At 39.7% G+C, this 20,732-nt stretch overlaps 1 protein-coding gene across 1 annotated transcript in view; it reads right to left on the bottom strand.

Moving 5' to 3' along the window:
* The window catches only part of LOC132822470 (voltage-dependent L-type calcium channel subunit alpha-1D-like), a 579,417-nt gene that overhangs the window by 186,063 nt on the left and 372,622 nt on the right, over positions 1-20,732 (bottom strand). The window contains exons 27-30 of the mRNA XM_060835847.1: positions 12,528-12,674; positions 11,789-11,990; positions 5,619-5,777; positions 2,408-2,518 (exon numbers count right to left, since the gene is read on the bottom strand). Of these exons, the coding sequence (XP_060691830.1) occupies positions 2,408-2,518; positions 5,619-5,777; positions 11,789-11,990; positions 12,528-12,674 (619 nt within the window). The remainder of the gene's footprint in view (positions 1-2,407; positions 2,519-5,618; positions 5,778-11,788; positions 11,991-12,527; positions 12,675-20,732) is intronic.

The raw sequence follows: 20,732 nt of genomic DNA, 5'->3' as shown, positions 1-20,732 counted from the left end.
TTTTATACATAATTTCTTTTCTGAACTCGTGTGAGACAGAAATACTACAATCTCATTTAAATTTTCTGTATTATTTGATGACAGCTTCAAACATTGGCTGAACACAGACAGACAAACATCTGATTTTACAGTTTGCTCTAAAAAGGAGTAAATTTTACATAAGGAAATTAACACATGGGGTTCTGTCCCAAAACACTTGGCCATGTGATGGATAAAATCTTTTGGTTAAAAGTGAATACTTGCTAGGATTTCCAGTTTGATTCATGGCATATATTTTTACTATCTTTTGCATTATATTTATGAAGTGTTAACAGTTCTAAGTTACACTATAAATGATAATATTCAGAGTAAACTTGAGCATTATTCAACAATGCTGTTGATAAGGGTTTTATTGTTACTCAACAGATTGAACAATTATCATGTATAATTGGGTTAAAATAAAAAAGTGTCTGGCCTGGAATTTCTTGGAATGGCACATTTAGCCATAAAACCATAAAATTTCAGCACTTTATGACATAAGTGGAGAAATTACCTAAAGATTTGATGAGAGACTTATTATAACGATACAGCTAGTGAAGTGATAATGCCAATAAAATAATCCCTTAATACAAAACCTAAATAGTAATAAAATGTGCATATTTCCAGCTAGAGTAACTAATAGTAACACTCTCAGAGAAGAAATATTTTGAGCATCAGCTTCTCAACTGCCCATTACCATTAGCCATCGTAGGATTCAAACATGTTCCCAGAACTATATTCGAGGTCTCTGATTTACTAGACTATTATGAATTACCACTATGCCACCACCTCTTCAGATGGTGGCATTCAGTCATGATCATAAACCTACATCGACTTCAGGGTATTTAGCTCCTGACATGTACACAAATTTTCTTTCCCTTAATGCAAAAGAAGTTCCTACCCCACTACACCGAAGAATCTGATCGGAAAGATTGACCTGGAAGCAGACATGAGACATCTTGATACCTCCTAATAAGGCATTTCAAATCCTGTACTCTATCACTGTACATGAACTAGATATTGACACAGGTCAATTTGTTTCAGGTTAGCCAGCATCTTCCATGTTGGAACATCAACCGAAATATATCCAGATTATTCTTAACTTATTAAGCAAAAGTATTATTAAGTTGGTCCAACAGTCAAAGTCAAACAAAGGCTTGCAGAAGATCTTCAAGAAAAATATTCACTCTCGTCATTCAATGAAAATGGCAGCACTGTTCTTGTTCAGCCTAAGTGGCAATGACAATCAAATCAGTCTTGATGCAGAAAATTTGGGCATCATTTGTTAGGATGGACATGATTTTGTTAGGATGGTTAAACATTGCTCTTTAGTGCACACTGTTTTCCTGAACAAAACAGGACAGAAGGACACAGAATCCCAGGAATAGTTGGCATGACATAGGCAATGGCTTGAAGCATAATTTCTTATAATGAAACATAGTCATCAATACAACATTCGCATTCAGAATTTTCCAAGATGTTATATGCTATAGAGAAAAAAGCTTCAGCACAAATTTAAAATTGAATGTATAAGATAATTAGGTATATACTTGGCACATGTTTTTACTACTGTGTCATTATCAGTGTTTTTATATCAAACATTGACTTCAAAATGGTCTTGGTGGATAGGTTTATTGAGTTATGTCAACTTAAATCTCAAACTGGAAATCCAAACAACAAATTCTAGTAATTGTAAGAAATTGATAACAGCCACAGTTTTTTGACTGCAATGTGAGACCAATTTTGTGTAAATGACTGGTTAAACCTGGATACCTGATTGCTTCAAACTTTATTTATTCCTACACATGATATGCATAAAAATTAAAATTTGTCTTAGGTGTCTATACACACCAAGAACTAAAGCAATGGAAAACAAACATCTAGGTGTGAAAGGCAAGTTATTGCTCCTCCATATCTTTATATTTATATTAATCAAATGGCAAATTCTGTCATATATGTATTTTTAGCTGCTGTTTCAAGCCAAAGGCATAAATAGGTTACATAGAGGCAGACAGTCATCCAAGTATTGGTCTTTAATTAGAAATACGAAAATAAATTCAACAATTCTTTGATTGGCTGTCGACATATCTTTTAAATAAAAGCACCTCTGATGAATCTGCTCTCAAACATATTGTAGATTGGGTTTCTCAAATGGATGTTGAATCTTGTAGATTTCATATCTGTCTTTGATTGTGAAAATTATGCCAACGTGCATGCCTGCATATCACTCGTATGTTCACACTTGCTCAAAATTAAATTAAAAATTCATGTACACAATACCTCCCAAGAAAATACAAATACATAAAAAATAATACAATTTAGAGCATATCTACTGATATAGATTTCTGGTACTTTTCATGTAATATATTAGAATATAAAAGGTGCTTACCATTGGCTTAAAAGCTATTAGCTTCAAAACCATCTCAACAGTAAACACGGCAGTGAAGACCATGTTGAGGATATCCATTGTGTAGTTGAAAAATGGAGATTGTTCATAGTGCTAAAAATAGAGACAACAATGCTTCACATGATTAGAAAATTACATGCAATTCTTTTCTGTTTATAGTTTGTGCTGTGAGCTAAGTTCTTGATCATAAAATAATTTTGGCGCGCAGTTTATTTGTGGTGTGAGATAGTTGGGCCTTTTGTTTTCAAAATCTTACATTTCAAACCGAGCCAACATTATAGATTACATTTTCAGGATTCCTCCCTCAACACCTAAGACCAGGACTTAAGCATTATTTTACATCCACTCTGAGAAACTGGGAGGAGTTGGATACACTCGAATAATCTTTCTATAGCATAATTGCACTTGCCACCATTTTTTGAAAAGATTCTATCCGATAAAATTCTGACTTGTGTGACAGCATTGACATCACTGCAACTTTCAAGTCAGAAATTAACATTCTTCTCCAATCTAATCGGAATTTTTCTCACATTGTCCAGTTTCTAGCCAGTGGTTTTTCTATACTGTATCCTGTCTATGGAATACTCGAAGGCAAGTATTCTCTGAGCAAGTGTCATAAAAACTATATGATTGTTTCTCTCTTATCACAATTTATTCAAAAAATATATTTAAGCGTTGTCTTAAATATTCTACATTGGTAAAGAGTGCTATTTTGTGAAGAAAATCATAATGGTTAAATAATATATAAAATATCACCACCTAACAAGAAAACATGCACCACTTCAAGATCGCTTTGGCTTTCAAAATCAAATAATGTATTGGTTAATATAAAGCAGAAATCAATATTAGGCCATAGAACTAATAAAATATCACTAAACAATGTTCAGACTGTGAAACTCGGTTTCTGAGAGCTCAGCATTATGTTACTATGAATGTCATTTCGTTTCCAAAATTACAAACCACACACATAGTTCTGCTGCAAGCTGTGCAGGTTGCCATTTTGGATAAATCTTAGTGCTACATAGGGACTGTCTGTCAGAAGCAAGTAGAGCAGGAAGATGTTAATGTCAGTCAGCATGCAATATGATTTTGGCACTTATGTGCTGTTTTGGAGCTCAAGGTAACATCCCTCGCATGGTTGAAAATGCATTCAGCAGCAAAGTAGCATCCCCACCAATGCCAGTAAAGGGACTAGAGACTACTTTCAGCGGAGTTATGGATTGAGATATACCTTGTATTGCTCCAACTGTATAAATGTGAATGCGTATTTGCAGAAGACCTTTATCCTTATTTCAAAAATGAATCACTTAATCTCAGTCAAGGGTGTTATGAAATGCATTCACTTTGGACGTTACTAAGACAGGGGGAATAAGCAATTGCGACACAAAGCAGGACATGCTGTTGGAACAGGGAGGAGATGTTCATAAACACCATGAGTATTCAAGGAGCAATTCCCTCCCTGGAACTCAGCAAAAAACAATATGTCAAATGTCTCTACTTTATAAAACTTACCTCTGAAATCAAACTTCTGCAATGTAACTGCAATTCAAGAGCAGGGCAAAGATCGCATTGCCTCTGATTGTGGTGACGAGTGTTTTATGCATAGAACATCAACTTGGCTGTAACAGGTGACACTTGTAGCATCTCCCAGAATGTCGTACATTGCATCATAAGGTAGGTCATTGAGACATTAACTTGCAAGAAAATTACATGCATCTCTTTCTCTTTCCAGAAAAAAGCAGACACAACAAGCACAGCTTCATAACTGCAGTTTTCCCATGCAGGACACTATTGTTTGCACACAAGACACTTTGCAGGCACAGTATATAAATCCTGACATACATCAGGCTCCAAAAAATTAAGAAGGGCTGCATAGATATGTACCAAAGGCAGAAGGCATATTACGCCCTCAATAACCAGTATGCAACCATGAACAGAGTATCATGCAGATTTATGCCAAGTAACTTGGCCAGTCATGATGTGACAGCCTGTTGTGCCATCTCCATTTTGAAATGTTATCTCTATTTTCTCTCCACAGATGCTGCCAAACCTATTAAATTTCTCTAGAATATTTTTCTACCTCATAATTCCAGCATCTGCAGTATTTTATTTTTATTTCATTGTACAATTCTTAGGTAATGGAATGAAAAAAGGAAAAAGGATAAGGATATCATGAGGATTGGGGTTGAAACAGGAGTTGTATGCTACCACCATCATCAGTTTGCAAATCAGATGGAGAGGAAATGAAATGTGTGAAAGAAGGTTGGATAGGAGGATTTTCAATCATTTTCAATAGTTTCAACCTTCCTGTTGGTAACAACCTCATCTCCTGCATCGGGTTTAGGGCATGCAGCTGTGCACATCTCTCAACTGTCTGATCCCATTGCTCCTGGTTAAGCAGTGTCTTGTCTTGCAAGAATGGAGAAGTGTCAATGAGTGTTGATTAAGATTCTTGGCAGGTGAATGAGGAGATTATTGAGCACTGAACAGTGTATGAAGCTGATGGTAGATGACATTTGAAGATATTAATTGATCTTGACTACTTGTGTGAGGTCATTAGATTTTTAGCAGCACTGTATTCAGGTCCTAAGAGATGGTTTGCTGTCACTGCCTGCTGGGCTATTTGGTCCAACTCCTGAAGGGCCTACTGATTTGACGTTGGTGGGTAACATCTCTCTGCTTGCTCTCAACCTTGTGCAACATAGCTTCAAGTGCCAAGCCCAGCATCGGAAAATCTTTGAGTCTGCTCTCAGGCCGTGGACCAGACAATTAAGAGTGTTTCCTCCATCAAACTCAATTCTAGAATGACTTACTGCACCTCGTCCAGCCAAAATGCATATCCCTTCAATTATTGAAGACTGCTTTTAATTTGCACTGTTTTCTCATGATTCTACAGAGCCATACAGTCATTCAACAAAACTATTAAAATTGGCTATGTGCCGCCATCACCTAACTTAGTAGGCAGTACAAAGACTTATGTGCACTCTTGTTAGAAGCAATGACCATGATCTTCACCGTGATCCCAGCACTCATTTTTGGGTTCACAGGCCAGATCTTTAAATTAATTAAATAAACAATAATATATATTTTCTTAAGTATAATTTATAAACAAATATATTTGCAAAACTCTGGATAAATTAGAACTGTTAATCTTATATCTAGCTTTAGTTGAATTTATTAACATTCTTCCTACCTGTACAGCCAAGCAAAGCGTGTTCAACATGATGAGGACAAACATAATGTATTCAAACCCAGTTGAGTTTACCACATACCAAAACTTATACTGGTAAGGGTTCTTTGGGATGTATCTGCGAAGTGGCCTGGCCTTCAGAGCATATTCTACACATTGCCTCTAAGGAAACAAAAGAAGGTTTCCAGTGATCAAACAGGATGACATGACCAGAGTCATCAATAAGAATCCATAAACGAAGAATACTTTCTAAGTAACCTATTATAACTTAATAAAAATAACCTTGAATTAAATACTATCACCTGGTGTTCATTTCCATGGTCTCAAAAATATCGGAGGTAAAAATGGTCTTCGTCAATAGCATTAAATGGGCAATAGTAAATAACTGATCTTGCAGCCATGTTTAGAATATTTGTCAATTCACTATTGTCCACTCAGGCATGACATAAACAATTTTACCCCATTCACTTCAATGCATCTCATCAAACATGAACACATCAGCTACTGCATTTCTGTCCGTTTCAGCAAACATCAACCTCATGAATCTATCCCTGTACAATTCTATCGCCCCAATAACTTTAGAAATTGAATGCAATTTTCACGCTTTGATAAGGAGTCTCTTGCCATCACACATTTCATTGCTTTAGTATACACGTATGTTGATACTCAGAGTCGTGTGAGTAAGGGTGCTTGAATAGTTGTTATTTAATTTAATTTCATTTTAATAATCAGATTGTCTGGGCTCAGTACTCTAGTGGACATTCATTGTCCCATCACATGATTAGTAAAAACGATGTATCAATTCATAGTTTGTGTCAGGCTCTCCCCAAACAACATTTTGAATTAATGCAACTAATTTAATGTAGATGTATGTCTCAAGGTATTTCATCAAATAAAAATAAATCATCCAATTACAGCAAGCCAAATCAAGATGACATACAGGCCTGGAACTCAAATTCACTGGGGCAGATAACTTTAACCATCAGATTATAACTCATACAACAATAGCTTATTTAGTCCTCCCAGTTTACCCCAGATATCAAAGTTAAACTCTTGCCCTTCATTTTATGATTTGTAACAAAATGCTGTTTCATTTATATTTTAAAAAAAGCTGATTAGTAAATATGAGTTAACACTGTTGATATACAGCACATGGAATTTTTCTAACAAGCTACTATAGGTTTGATTACCTTGAGCTATGATCCAACACTGTTACACTCCTGATTTTGCAATTCAAGTACTAAATAAATGGCTTTAAAGGGGGTAGGCTGTGAAATTGCTGGATAATACACTTAATGGCAAGATCTGAGGGAGTGTTGCTGAACAAAGAGACCTTGGAGTGCAGGTTCATAGCTCCTTGAAAGTGGAGTCGCAGGTAGACAGCAGAGTGAAGGCGACGTTACGTATGCCTTCCTTCATTGACCAGAGTATTAAGTACAGGAGTTGGGAGGCCATGTTGCAGCTGTACATGACATTGGTTAGGCCACTGTTGGAATATTGTGTGCAATTCTGGTCTCCTTCCTATCAGAAAGATGTTGTGAAACTTGAAAGGGTTCAGAAAAGATTTACAAGGATGTTGCCAGAGTTGGAGGATTTGAGCTTTAGGGAGAGACTGAACAGGCTGGGGCTGTTTTCCCTGGAGCATCGGAGGCTGAGGGGTGACTTATAGAGGTTTAGAAAATCATGAGAGGCATGGGTAGGATAAATAAACAAAGTCATTTCCCTGGGGTGGGGGAGTCCAGAACAAGAGGACATAGGTTTAGGGCGAGAGGGGAAAGATATAAAAGAGACCTAAGGGACAATTTTTTTCACGCAGAGGGTAGTACATGAGCTGCTAGAGGAAGTGGTGGAGGCTAATATAATTGCAACATTTAAAAGGCATTTGGATGGGTATATGAATAGGAACGATTTGGAGGGATATGGGCCGGGTGCTGGCAGGTGGGACATCTAATGGCATGGACGGGTTAGACCAAAGGGTCTGTTTCTGTACTGTACATCTCAATGATTCTAAGTGAAATTTGTGATGATGCTATCACTTTAAAAGGTTATTTTGTCCTTGGTTTTCTTCAAGAGAGGTCGTAAAGGCAGAGGTGCCGAAACGTCTACTTTAACAATGGCAGGGGAGTGGCCAGTTATCCTAGTTCAGGCTTTTTCTAGTTTGGTTGAGTTTGTAACAGTGAGAAGCTGGTTTAGCTGTAGCAGAGAAACTGCTGCAGTCCAGAGAACAGTTCCCAGCTTCAACAGATAACTCTTGACTGACTTTTCTCTCTGAAATCTCTCCTGCCTGTAAGAACTTGTGTTTGAATTTATCTTTTGCCAAGAGATGTGCTGAGCTGTTCCAACAGTTAAGTTATTTTTAATTCCATTTTATTTTGTTTGTATTTCAACTGTAGTGTTTAAATAAATTCTGTTTTACTTAAAGCAAAGTGGTTTGACCAGCTGCATCACACTTGGATTATCTGCCTTTAAAATGAGAAAAAGTTAGAGTCTAGGCTACCTTCTTAAAATATTTTGACGGGGTGAATAACAAATTAATAAGAAGTCTTACTCTTCAGAATGAAATGCTCTTCTGAAATTGATGGGAACCTATAGAGAAATGTGCACCTCATAATGGTCATTGGGAGAAACACAGAGTTAATACAGGAAAATGAACAGTATAAAATAAAAAGTAAACACATTGAAATAGCTGCACAGAGGTCGGTAACCTGTCACCCTTTATATACTTGTGCACAGTACACTGGCTGTAGTCAGCTATCCATTATCCGAACAATCCGTTGTCTGAATTCTCAGTTTTCCAATCAAAATACTCCCTGTCCGCCTCATTCAGATAATTGAGGTTGTCCTGTACCAGTATAGGGAGGCATTGCATGTGAGCACTACTTCTCGCTTCAGATCGTAGTGGGCAAAGTCCTGAGATGATGAAGGCTGTGCGACCATTTCTAAGGCTGACCCTATTTTAATAGCAGCTGCAAGGGTGCCAAGATGAAGGCCACATTACATATGAATTTTCCATAATAATTCACTAACCCAAGGAAAGACCTAAGCTCTGGAACAGATGTGGAAGCCTGGACTTTTTGATCACCCTCACTTTATCTTCCAATATGCATAACATTTCCTGCCTGGGAAATACATTTAACCAAGTTCTCCAGTACTCTTTTTTGGTCCTTCCAGTTATTAACAGGTCATCCAAATCAATGGCAACATAAGGTAGCCTTGTAAAATGTTCTCCACGGCTTGCTGGATAAAGGTGCAGGCTGATGATATCCAAAAGGCAGTCTTATTATATGAGTGTTATTTAAAGCATACTTCTGGGACTCGTCATCCAGTTGCAATTGCAGGTAGGTGTGGCTCAAGCTCAGCTTCGTAAAAGACAGATTCCTACCAACTTTGCTACAAGTACTCTATGTGAGGGATTAGATATTTATCCAGCTGCGAGAAGCAGTTTACAGTTTCATTAAAATCCCCACAAAGGTGAACTAAGTAATCAGGCTTCACAATCAGTATGACTAGTGCTGCCCATTCTGCAGACTGCATTGGTTTGATGATTTGTTCACTCTCCAGCCGCCTGATTTCAGTCTCTACTTTTGCCTCCAAGGCAACGGGCCCAGGCAGGCCTTGCAAAATCATGGAATTGCTTCCTGGTCAACATGTAAAGTGACTTTGGCCCCCTTGATAGTCCGAAGCCCTTCTTGAAAATCTCTTTGATATTTCACTTGGACTTCATTGAGGTAACCATTTTCTCATCGAAAAATGTTGAACCAATCTAGTTGAATCTTTCTCAACCAATTTCACCCCAATAGGCTTGGGCCCAAGCTTCTTACTACCATCAGTAGTAACTGCACCAACTGCTTCTCACAGGAGATTGGAACTGGAATCATACCTTTCATCCACAATGGTCTCCAGTGTACATTTTTCAGGCATGTATTGTTTTGCTCCCATTGTCACCGAAATAAGTGCACAGAGGCAGGTACCCCACAACCAAGTCACCCTTTATTTACTTGTGCACAGTACACTAGCCATGGCCAACTAGCTCAGAGTCAGTCCCTTGAATTGGGAAGATTCGAAATCCCCTGTTTATATTGATCAGCCAGGTTCCAGATGAACAACCCCATAAAAGGATTGCATTAAGATGCACCGGTTCCAATCAATACACACATCAAGCATAAGTACACAACCGTTCTTAATTTACAGTCTAAGCTTTTGCCAAAACAGCAGTTATTGTGCCAAAGCCGAAGAGGGCTTGTCTTGTTCAGTTTGTACTGCATGCCATCTAGTGGTTCAAACATCTAAGAGCTTGGTTTAGACTGTTGGCCCTGTTTGCTGGTATTCTAGGAATGAAGGAAATGCAAACGATTATGAACAATTATCATTAGTGCTGGAAGAAAGGCTGAAATCTTTAGCAGTTTTGACTCTAAAATCTCATTAGCAAGCCAACTGTTCGCATCCCACAAGAATGGATGGTTAAGTTCAGAGGAAGCAACTACTGACCTTCAGAAGACTCAACAGAGGGCTGCCCCCCTGGCATTAATGCACAGCAGTGGTAAATGTTGGGGAATTTTACAGGACAGAAGGGGTAAGGTATTTCTCATCTGAGGATTTCTTCCTCCGTGAAGACAGTGAAAAAGTAATTTTTTTAGCTTCTATATTTCCCAGGTTCTAATTAAAAATTTACACCCCTATAACAGAACCACATTTGCCTTTGTTAACCTTTTCCTTTTTACATCCTATAGCTTTTTGCAAGCTTTTATTTATATTCTTTTCTTCCTTTCTTTATTAGTTTCTTGGTGCTTTTTTGTTGAATTTTATTGAATTCTAAAATGCTTTTAGTCCTGAGGGTTTGTTCTTTTGATTCAATATGGTATTTAACCTACCGATTGATTCACCCTTACCTTTCTTGTTACCGTAACAATGTAGTCTTGTAAACGATGATATGTGATAAATAATTGCCAATGCCCAGATACCATCTCATATTTTCATGTGTTTTCCTAATTCACCACAACCAGCTTGCTCTTGATACATTCATAGTTCTCGTGTTTAGATTCAGGCCCTAGTTTTGGATTGAGCTACATAGAATTTTCTTCTGAATTTAAAAGCTTTTACATTATGGTCACTCCTCTTCATTTACAAGATTATTATTTAGCTCTTTCTGAATACATGATATTAGATCTAAGATTGCCTGTCCCCTTGCTAGTTTCTCAACATGCTGTGCTTGTACATCATCTATTTGATGCTGCCATTTGGTTTTGTTGAATTAAAAGTTCAATTTCCCCAAAACTTATTGTTATCCATCATTTTGTGTAAACACCAGGAATTCATCCTCCATGACATTAGTGCCACACAAGGTTTACTCACCCATGATTATTGCATTATATCTACATTTAATATATGACCTCTGGTTTGTTTTGTGATGTATGTTACCACAAATATTTGATGGCCTATAAACAACTCCTGTATATTTTGTTGCTGGTTGGTGTTTGTTAGCTCCAGCCAAACAGATTCGGTAACATTCTGAGGTCTAAGATCGCTTCTCATTAATATACTGATCCTATGCTTTATTATTAACATTATCCCATTTATTTTTCCTTTCTTTCCTAACAGATATTGAATATCCTTGAATATCCAGTCCAGTCTTGACCACCTTGCAGCCATGTCTTGGAATGGCAATTAGATCATACCTGGTTACTCCTATTTGTGCCACCAATTCAGCTATCCCGTCATGAATATCTCATACATAAAGAGACTACTTTTGACCATGCCTTTTTATCATAATTCTGATATTTTACTCAATGATTTTGGTATTCATTTCTTCTGAATTAATATTTCAACTTTTCCCAATGCTTAGCATCATTTCTTGGCCAAAAGGTTTTGTTTCCAGAATTCTGGAAATGTCTTTTAGAGTTCTTACAGAGTTACAGAACAGCAACGGAATGATCTGCCTTCCCTCTAACCAACAACTTCCCCAAGCTAGCAACTCTAGATTGGGCTCCAATTATGATATCAGCTGAACATTGCTAAAAAGCAGAAATAATTTCATACCAACAATAAATGTGCAGTTGAAATGCGCTTTTGTTGCAGTCAGAAAGGTACAATGTATGCCAATTTTCAGTGGACTAAATCAACATTTTTCTCATGAGAAACTGATGTTTAAGCTGTCATTTTATATAATTTCTAACCTGATTTTTGTCCAACTCGCAGTTTTTATACTCCAGTTCTCCCTGCTCCTGGAATGTGACAATCACAAAACCAACGAAGATGTTCATCATGAAGAAAGCAATAATAATGATGTAGATGATAAAGAATATAGAAATCTCCACCCGATTGTTGTAGATGGGGCCAATATTTTCTCCATTTGAGTCTATGGCTTTGTACAGCAAGCTGAAAAAAGGATAAAGTGGATGTGACAGAATATTACCACAATGACAAATATAAATGTCTAAGGGGGACAACTGTAATGGCCCTGATGTGTGATGATGTAAATAAGATTTTTTTCAATGCCTTTACAATGTCACTATGCATAGCAATCAAAGCAGTTCCTTTCCAAATAGTTTAAATTCATCTCTACACAGCCTATTTTTCTGAGCTATTAAGTACATTCTATTGGAGATTAGTAAAGGTGCATTTACACTATAAGCTCAACATTAGTGCAAAGCGACTTTATGTTCAGATAACTGCTAAACTTGTGAAATGTAAAGTGAGTGTTAAAAACTAATGAATCTGAGGCAAAGTGGATTAAAGTTCTCTCTTCTGTTTGATCTCAACATGAAATTTGTAAGAACAAAATACTTATGTAAATGAAATAACCATTGTTAATCTGAATAAAATTGCTCGCGTCAAAAATAAAGTAGTTCAAAAACAAATTAGATCTCGTGATCAATATTTCCAGCAGTGGATGGAAAAATGAGACATGCTTACGCTGGCCAGCCTTCAAAGGTTGATACTGTAAACAATGCCATCATAGCTGCAAGGACATTGTCAAAGTTGTAATCGCTGTTGTGCCAAACTCGATCACGAATTACAGGATGATCTACTTCGCCATCTTTATAAAGAATATAAGTTCCCCTTTATAAAAGGAAAAAGAGTAAGAATTAAAATATGGGGATCCCAAGATGGCGGCAACCCAGCAAGTCTGAGTTGACAGCACTCCTCTCAAGACTTGGGTAAAGTGGGTCACTGCCCCCACCACACTCACCAAATCATTTAAAACAGTTTTTACTTAATGTAATTAATTGCTTAGTATTGAATTTAAACAATTTAACCTCCAGTAAAAGTGACTAAAGGGAAAGGAGCCCGCAGCTCTCAGCAGACAGGAACCCCTCCCCCACCCTCTCCAGCTGCAGCAGAGGCGTCCACAGCAGTCCCGAGGGGCTGACCTGCGAGAGTGAGCCTTGTGGAAATAATCTCCAAACTAGATGTGAAGATCGACACTTTCATTGAAGAGCCCCGAAGCATATGGGACTCACTCGCGGCCGCGCTGCAAAAGCACGACCAAGACATCAAGGAAATCGAGCAACGAGTCAGAGGGGCAGAGCTAAAGGCTGCGATATCCGAAATTACAGCACAATCGGCCGTGGATCGGGTCTGAACTCTCGAGCAGTGAGTCCGGACCTTAGAGAATCACATTGACAACCTCGAGAATCGAGGTTGTCGAAAAAATATTCGTTTGCTGGGCCTTCCCAACCAGAAGAGGAAGGCCAGCTTACACAGCTTCTTTGAACAGTGGCTTCCACAGCTTTTAAATCTGGAGGCTGGATCAGGCCAGGTATGGGTGGAATGGGCCTACCAGGTTGCAATACGCGGGCCTGGCTTGAACCAGTGCCCCCACCTGGTCCTGTTCCTGCTGCAGAGCTACAAGGAGAGGCAGATACTCTTAGAAACCTCCAGAAATCTTGGGAAAGATCCCCAAGCCATGATTTATAAAGGATCCAAGATCATGTTATTCCAGGACTTTTCCCCAGCTCTGGTCCAAAAGAGGAAGGCATTTGATGAAGCGAAGAAGTGTTTAAGGAACTTAAATATTCAGTACTCCTTGCGCTACCCAGCGACGCTACGCTTTAACCATGAAGGGTCCGTTTATAACTTCGGATCGCCGGAAAGGGCCAAGGAATTTTTGGACTCTCTTAGATAAATTGTAAGAATTAATTGATGTTGTTTTGCTTTCCCCCCACTCTGGTTTCCATCCCCTTTTTTAATATATATTAATCCTCTTCTTTTTACTATTATCTTGGGGGGTGCGGAGAGGGATTTATTTATTTGTTCTCTACTTAATGATTTTCTTTTCCTTTTTTTAATTCTCTCTAATATATAGGCGGGGGGGTCTAGTTGATGTTGGTGGGGGAGGTGGTTACGTTATCCTATTTTATCTCTGTCTTTAGGAGCGGGGTGGTGTTCCCCTGTTATTTTGTATTATTATATTTAATTATTACTTATTGAGGCTGTAATTTTATAGTTACATATACATGGCATTAACATTACCAAATATATCCAGGTATTGGTGTGGGGGGGGGGGAGTAGGGTGCTCACTGTTAACTCTAGCTCTGTAGTATATTTGAATTTTCTTCATCCTATTGAGGAGTGCCTGGGTCAAGGGTGGGGCACTGGTTGGGAGAGGATACGATGGAAAGGAAGTGATACCCTCTGGGAACATGGGGGAAAATCTCCATTTAAATGCGTTTTATATTTTTTTAAATTTAGAAATAGTTTATTATACTGATGTGAGAGTATTTGAGAGTATTTATTTTTGTGAATTTCATATGCTCTACGCTCGGGATGTTCTAGATAGGGTTTCCCTTCCCGAGGGGTCTCAGATTTGCCCGGACGATTATGGTTGATCAGTCGGTTAAGTGGTGCACCTGGAATGTCAAGGGGAGTAATTCGCCAGTCAAAAGGAAGAAAATATTATCAAACCTCAAGAAAGAAAGAGTTGATATATGACAGGGTGGATTTGATCAGGCCTTTTCTTTCTTTTCCAAAAAGCAGGGGAGTTGTTATTCTTATTCAGAAGAATTTCCCGTTCAAAATCCTAATTCAGATAAAAGATGAATGTGGACGATATATTCTGATTAAAGCCCTTATAAATGGAGAGGAATATGGGATTTTAAATTTGTATTACCCCCCGGCACATCCTTTTAAATTTATAACGGAAGTCTTCTCAAAATTGATGGCTCTTGGTGCCTGTCATACAATTATAGGGGGAGACTAATTGTATTATGGATCTGGAAATAGATAGGATCCCCAAGAGTACTGCAGGAGTATCTCCTAGATCTAGACAACTGGTGGATTTGAACAAAGAATTAGGACTAGTAGATATATGGAGATGCCTTCATCACAGGGCAGAGATTTTTCTTTTTACTCCAATCCACATAAATGTCATACTAGAATCGATATGTTTTTTTCCCCATCGGGGAAAAATAAGACATCCCTCTGGCATTGGTGTATGGACCCCTTCCTGATGAAAAATAGTAAATTTGTAAAGTACTTCTCTCAAGAATTTAAAACTTTTTTAGAAATTAATTCAGGTATGGCTAGCAACCCATCAATGATGTGGGAGACCATCAAAGCTTACGCGCGAGGCTTGATCATGTCATACGCAGCGACCCAGAAAAATTTAAGGGAGAACAACAGCGTATGCTCGAAGCTCGCTTAAACGTGGCTGAAACAGCATATGCTGATAGACCTTCTATTATCAAATTGCAAAGGATTACGGCCCTTAGGACAGCTCTAAACACCATGCTTACCCAAACGGCTAAGAGGGAAATATCATTTGCAAAATAAGGGTGATATGAATTTGGCGATAAACCTGGTAGATACTTTGCATTTCTTGCAAAGAAAGAGAAGGCCCCTCAAACTATCACCGAGGTAAAAACAATGACTGCAGATGCTGGAAACCAGATTCTGGATTAGTGGTGCTAGAAGAGCACAGCAGTTCAGGCAGCATCCAAAGTGCAGCGAAATCAATGTTTCAGGCAAAAGCCCTTCATCAGGAATAAAGGCAGACAGCCTGAAGCGTGGAGAGATAAGCTGGAGGGGGGTGGGGGTGGGGAGAAAGTAGCATAGAGTACAATAGATAAGTGGGGGAGGGGATGAAGGTAATAGGTCAGAGAGGAGAGGGTGGAGTGGATAGGTGGAAAAGAAGATAGACAGGTAGGACAAGTCCGGACAAGTCCGGACAAGTCATGGGGACAGTGCTGAGCTGGAAGTTTGGAACTAGGGTGAGGTGGGGGAAGGGGAAATGAGGAAACTGTTGAAGTCCACATTGATGCCCTGGGGTTGAACTGTTCCGAGATGGAAGATGAAGCATTCTTCCTCCAGGCGTCTGATGGTGAGGGAGCGGTGGTGAAGGAGGCCCAGGACCTCCATGTCCTTGGCAGAAATGTTGGGCCACGTCTATCAAGGAAAGTACGGGTATTTTGACTCATGATCATAAAAGGATTAATGCAATCTTTAGAAAATTTTATTCTGATTTATATAAATCACAGGATTGCGAAGACAGGGCTAGGAAGATGCAGTCATTTTTTTAAAAATCTGACCTTTCCGGACCTAACTCCGGAACAGGTATCGGATTTGAATGTTCCCCAAGAAATACTTGACACAATCAGGCAACTTCAAAGCGGTAAGGCACATGACCCAGATGGCTTTCAAGTTGAATTCCATAAAGAATTTACAGGAATATTGGCTGGTCCACTTATGGACATATATAACTATGCATACAGTCAGGGCTGACTCCTGCCTTCGCTGAAAGAGGCGAATATCTCTTTTATCCTCAAAAAGGGAAAGGACCCAGAAGAATGCGCTTCATACAAACCAATATCCTTGCTAAACGTAGATTTTAAAATCCTCTCTAAAACGTTAGCAATGGGGCTAGAAAGGGTATTGCCACATATTATAAACGAGGATCAGACGGGTTTATTAAGGGCCGTAGCTCATCCAATAATGTCAGAAGGGTTTTGAATGCGATTCAAGCCTGCTTTCAGGTAAAGATATCAGGAGTAGTAGTCTCATTAGACGCAGAAAAGGCATTCGACAGGGTTGAATAGTCATATTTGCTTTACACATTGGAAAGGTTTGCCATTGGAAAGGTGTTCACCAAATGGGTCTCAACACTATATAGTAATCCCAAGGCAGTTGTGATTACCAATGGATTAGGCTCGGATAGCTTCAGTGTGGATAGGGGCTGCCGTCAGGGATGTCCTCTCTCATTGTTGCTATTCACGCTAATAATTGAGCCACTAGCAGAAGCTATATGGGTTGACCCTAATATAACGGCCCCAAGGATTGGGGGACTTTAACTTCCCAGATATTGACTGGGAAAGCTATAGCTCGAGTTCGTTAGATGGGTCGGAGTTTGTCCAATGTGTGCAGGAGGGTTTCCTGACACAATATGTAGACAGGCCAACAAGAGGTGAGGCTATACTGGATTTGGTTCTAGGTAATGAACCAGGCCAGGTGTTAGACTTGGACGTGGGTGAGCACTTCGGGGACAGTGACCACAACTCGGTGACTTTTACTTTAGTGGTGGAGAGGGATAAGTGTGCACTGCAGGGCAAGAGTTATAGCTGGGGGCAGGGAAATTATGATGCGGTGAGGCATGACTTAGGATGCGTGGATTGGAAAAATAGGCTTCAAGGGAAGAACACAAATGATATGTGGAGATTGTTCAAGGAACAGCTATTGGGTGTCCTTGATAAGTATGTACCAGTCAGGCAGGGAGTAAAGGGTCTTGTGAGGGAGCCGTGGTTTAATAAGGAATTGGAATCCCTTGTGAAAGGGAAGAGGGTGGCCTATGTAAAGATGAGGCGTGAAGGTTCAGTTGGGGCGATTGAGAGTTATAAGGTAGCCAGGAAGGATCTAAAGAGAGAGCTAAGAGCAGCGAGAAGGGGACATGAAAAGTCCTTAGTTGGTAGGATTAGGGAAAACCCAAAGGCTTTCTATAGGTATGTCAGGAATAAAAGGATGACTAGGGTAGGTATTGGTCCAGTCAAGGATAGTAGTGGGAAGTTGTGCGTGGAGGCGGAGGAGGTTGGAGAGACACTAAATCAACACTTTTCGTCAGTATTCACTCAGGAACAGGACACTATTGCTGATGTGAATATTGAGTCACAAGTGATTAGAATGGATGGCCTTGAGGTATGTAGGGAAGAGGTCTGGGGAATACTGGAAAGGATGAAAATAGATAAGTCCCCTGGGCCTGATGGCATTTATCCTAGGATCCTCTGGGAAGCTAGGGAGGAGATAGCAGAGCCATTGGCCTTGATTTTTATGTCATCATTGTCTACGGGAATAGTGCCAGAAGACTGGAGGATAGCGAATGTGGTCCCCTTGTTCAGGAAGGGGAGTAGGGATAGCCCGAGTAACTATAGGCCAGTGAGTCTCACTTCTGTTGTGGGCAAAGTCTTAGAGAGAATTGTAAGGGATAGGATTTATGAACATCTGGATAGGAATAATGTGATCAAGGATAGTCAGCATGGTTTTGTGAAGGGCAGGTCGTGCCTCACAAACCTTATTGAGTTCTTTGAGAAGGTGACTAAGGAGGTGGACGAGGGTAAAGCAGTAGATGTGGTGTATATGGATTTTTAGCAAGGCGTTTGATAAAGTACCCCATGGTAGGCTAATGCAAAAACTACGGAGGTATGGCATTGAGGGTGCATTAGAGGTTTGGATTAGGAATTGGCTGGCTGGAAGGAGACAGAGGGTAGTAGTTGATGGAATAGGTTCATCTTGGAGTGCAGTTACTAGCGGTGTTCCACAAGGATCTGTTTTGGGACCATTGCTGTTTGTCATCTTTATAAATGATCTAGAGGAGGGGCTTGAAAGCTGGGTGAGCAAGTTTGCGGATGACACGAAAGTCGGTGGAGTTGTGGACAGTGAAGAAGGATGTGGCAGGTTACAGCGGGATATAGATAAGTTGCAGAGCTGGGCAGAAAGGTGGCAAATGGAGTTCAATGTAGCTTAGTGTGAAGTCATTCACTTTGGTAGGAGTAACAAGAAGATGGATTACTGGGCTAATGGTAGGCGACTTGGTAGTGTGGATGAGCAGAGGGATCTTGGTGTCCATGTACACAGATCTCTGAAAGTTGCCACCCAGGTAAATAGTGCTGTGAAGAAGGCATATGGTGTACTGGGCTTTATTGGTAGAGGAATTGAGTTCCAGAGTCCTGAGGTCATGTTGCAGTTGTATAAGACTCTGGTGCGGCCTCATCTGGAGTATTGTGTGCAGTTTTGGTCGCCATACTATAGGAAGGATGTGGAGGCATTGGAACGAGTGCAGAGGAGGTTTACCAGGATGTTGCCTGGCATGGTAGGAAGATCGTATGAGGAAAGGCTGAGGCACTTGGGGCTGTTCTCATTGGAGAAAAGAAGGTTTAGGGGAGATTTGATAGAGGTGTACAAGATGATTAGAGGTTTAGATAGGGTAGACACTGGGAACCTTTTTCCGTTAATGGAGTCAGCTGTTACTAGGGGACATAGCTTTAAATTAAGGGGTGGTAGGTATAGGACAGATGTTAGGGGTAGATTCTTTACTCAGCGGGTTGTGAGTTCATGGAATGCCCTGCCAGTAGCAGTGGTGAACTCTCCCTCTTTATGGTCATTTAAGCGGGCATTGGATAAGCATCTGGAGGTTATTGGGCTAGTGTAGGTTAGGTAGACTTTGGTCGGTGCAACATCGAGGTCCAAAGGGCCTGCACTGTGCTGTATTTTTCTATGTTCTATGTTCTATAAAATTACCCTGTATGCAGATGATATTCTCCTTTTTCTCAGTAATGCCCTGATGTACGTGCCTCGCTTAATCCAAATTATTAATATATTTAGTGTATTTTCAGGCTACAAAATTAATTTCTCAAAATCAGAGGCTATGCCAATGGGTGGCCTTGCTATGATACCCCACTTAGTGGACAGATCCCACTTTCCCTTTCGGTGGTCCCTGGAGGGTTTCTTATATTTAGGCATTTTTATTGTCCCAGTATTTGGTCAGTTATACAAGACTAACTTTGTGCATTTACTGGAAAGGATAAGGCAGGACCTCCAGCGATGGGGAGACCTTCCAATTTCCTGGCTGGGTAGAATAGCACTAATTAAAATGAATGTCCTGCCCCATCTCCTATATCCTATGAGAATGCTTCTGGTGATGCTGCCGAGGCTGGCACTATGTAAATTATATGGCTGGTTGGGTTCCTTTATCTGGAATCATAGACGGCCCTTCATTAAGCTGAAGAAGCTGCAGCTTCCACAGGCAAGGGGAGGATTGGATTTCCCAGATTTTAGGAAATATCAGTTAAGTTCCCTATTAAGTTACAAAGCTGATTGGGTCTTGTCTGACCCGCAATCAATCTGGCTGGACATCGAGGCTTCTCAAGTAAAATGGCCACTTATTAACCTTTTATTTTCAGACAAGAGGAAAATCATTACGGACCACTGTAAAAACCCTATAATACTAAACATAATTAATACTTGGAATATAATGCGGCAAAATGAGGGCAACTCACATAAAACATCCCCCATGCTCCGATAGTGGGAGCATGGGGATTTCAACCAGGGCTTACAGATGCCACTTCCAAACTCTGCAAATCCAAGAGTATCTCATGTTTAGGGGACCTATTTAAAGATGGGGTCCTGATGTCTTTTGAACAGCTGTGTCAGAAATTTGGATTACCCAATGGAGATCTCTTTCGATACTTCCAAATTCGAGATTACATACAGAAGAAGACTACATTATTAGATAGTCTTTATAAATCAGATAGAGAACGTAGAGTGCTATGGCCAATGGGGGCATCTTCCGTCAGTACTATTTATCATTTACTACATGATGAAGTATCGGGAGATATGGACAATCTGCTTAAAACATGAGATCAGGATTTGAGACTAGAAATCTCTATAGAAACGTGGAATGACATTTGGGAAAATGCCAGAAGAATCACTATCTGCAACAGAACTCAGGCCATTCAGTTGAAGATACTTCATAGGGCTCATATAGCACCGGATCGATTGGCAAAATTTAAGGCAGGTGCATCTCCATTGTGTCCCAAATGTAAAATAGAGGTGGGCACTCTTGTACATTGCTTATGGACCTGGCATAAGATCTGTAGATATTGGACTAAAATAACAAGTGCTCTGACAGAAATC

This window comes from Hemiscyllium ocellatum, chromosome 14, assembly GCF_020745735.1.
Source record: "Hemiscyllium ocellatum isolate sHemOce1 chromosome 14, sHemOce1.pat.X.cur, whole genome shotgun sequence".
Lineage (NCBI taxonomy): Eukaryota > Metazoa > Chordata > Chondrichthyes > Orectolobiformes > Hemiscylliidae > Hemiscyllium > Hemiscyllium ocellatum.
The sequence above is the reverse complement of the archived record's forward strand: the minus strand, read 5'-3'. Positions and strand labels throughout refer to the sequence as shown.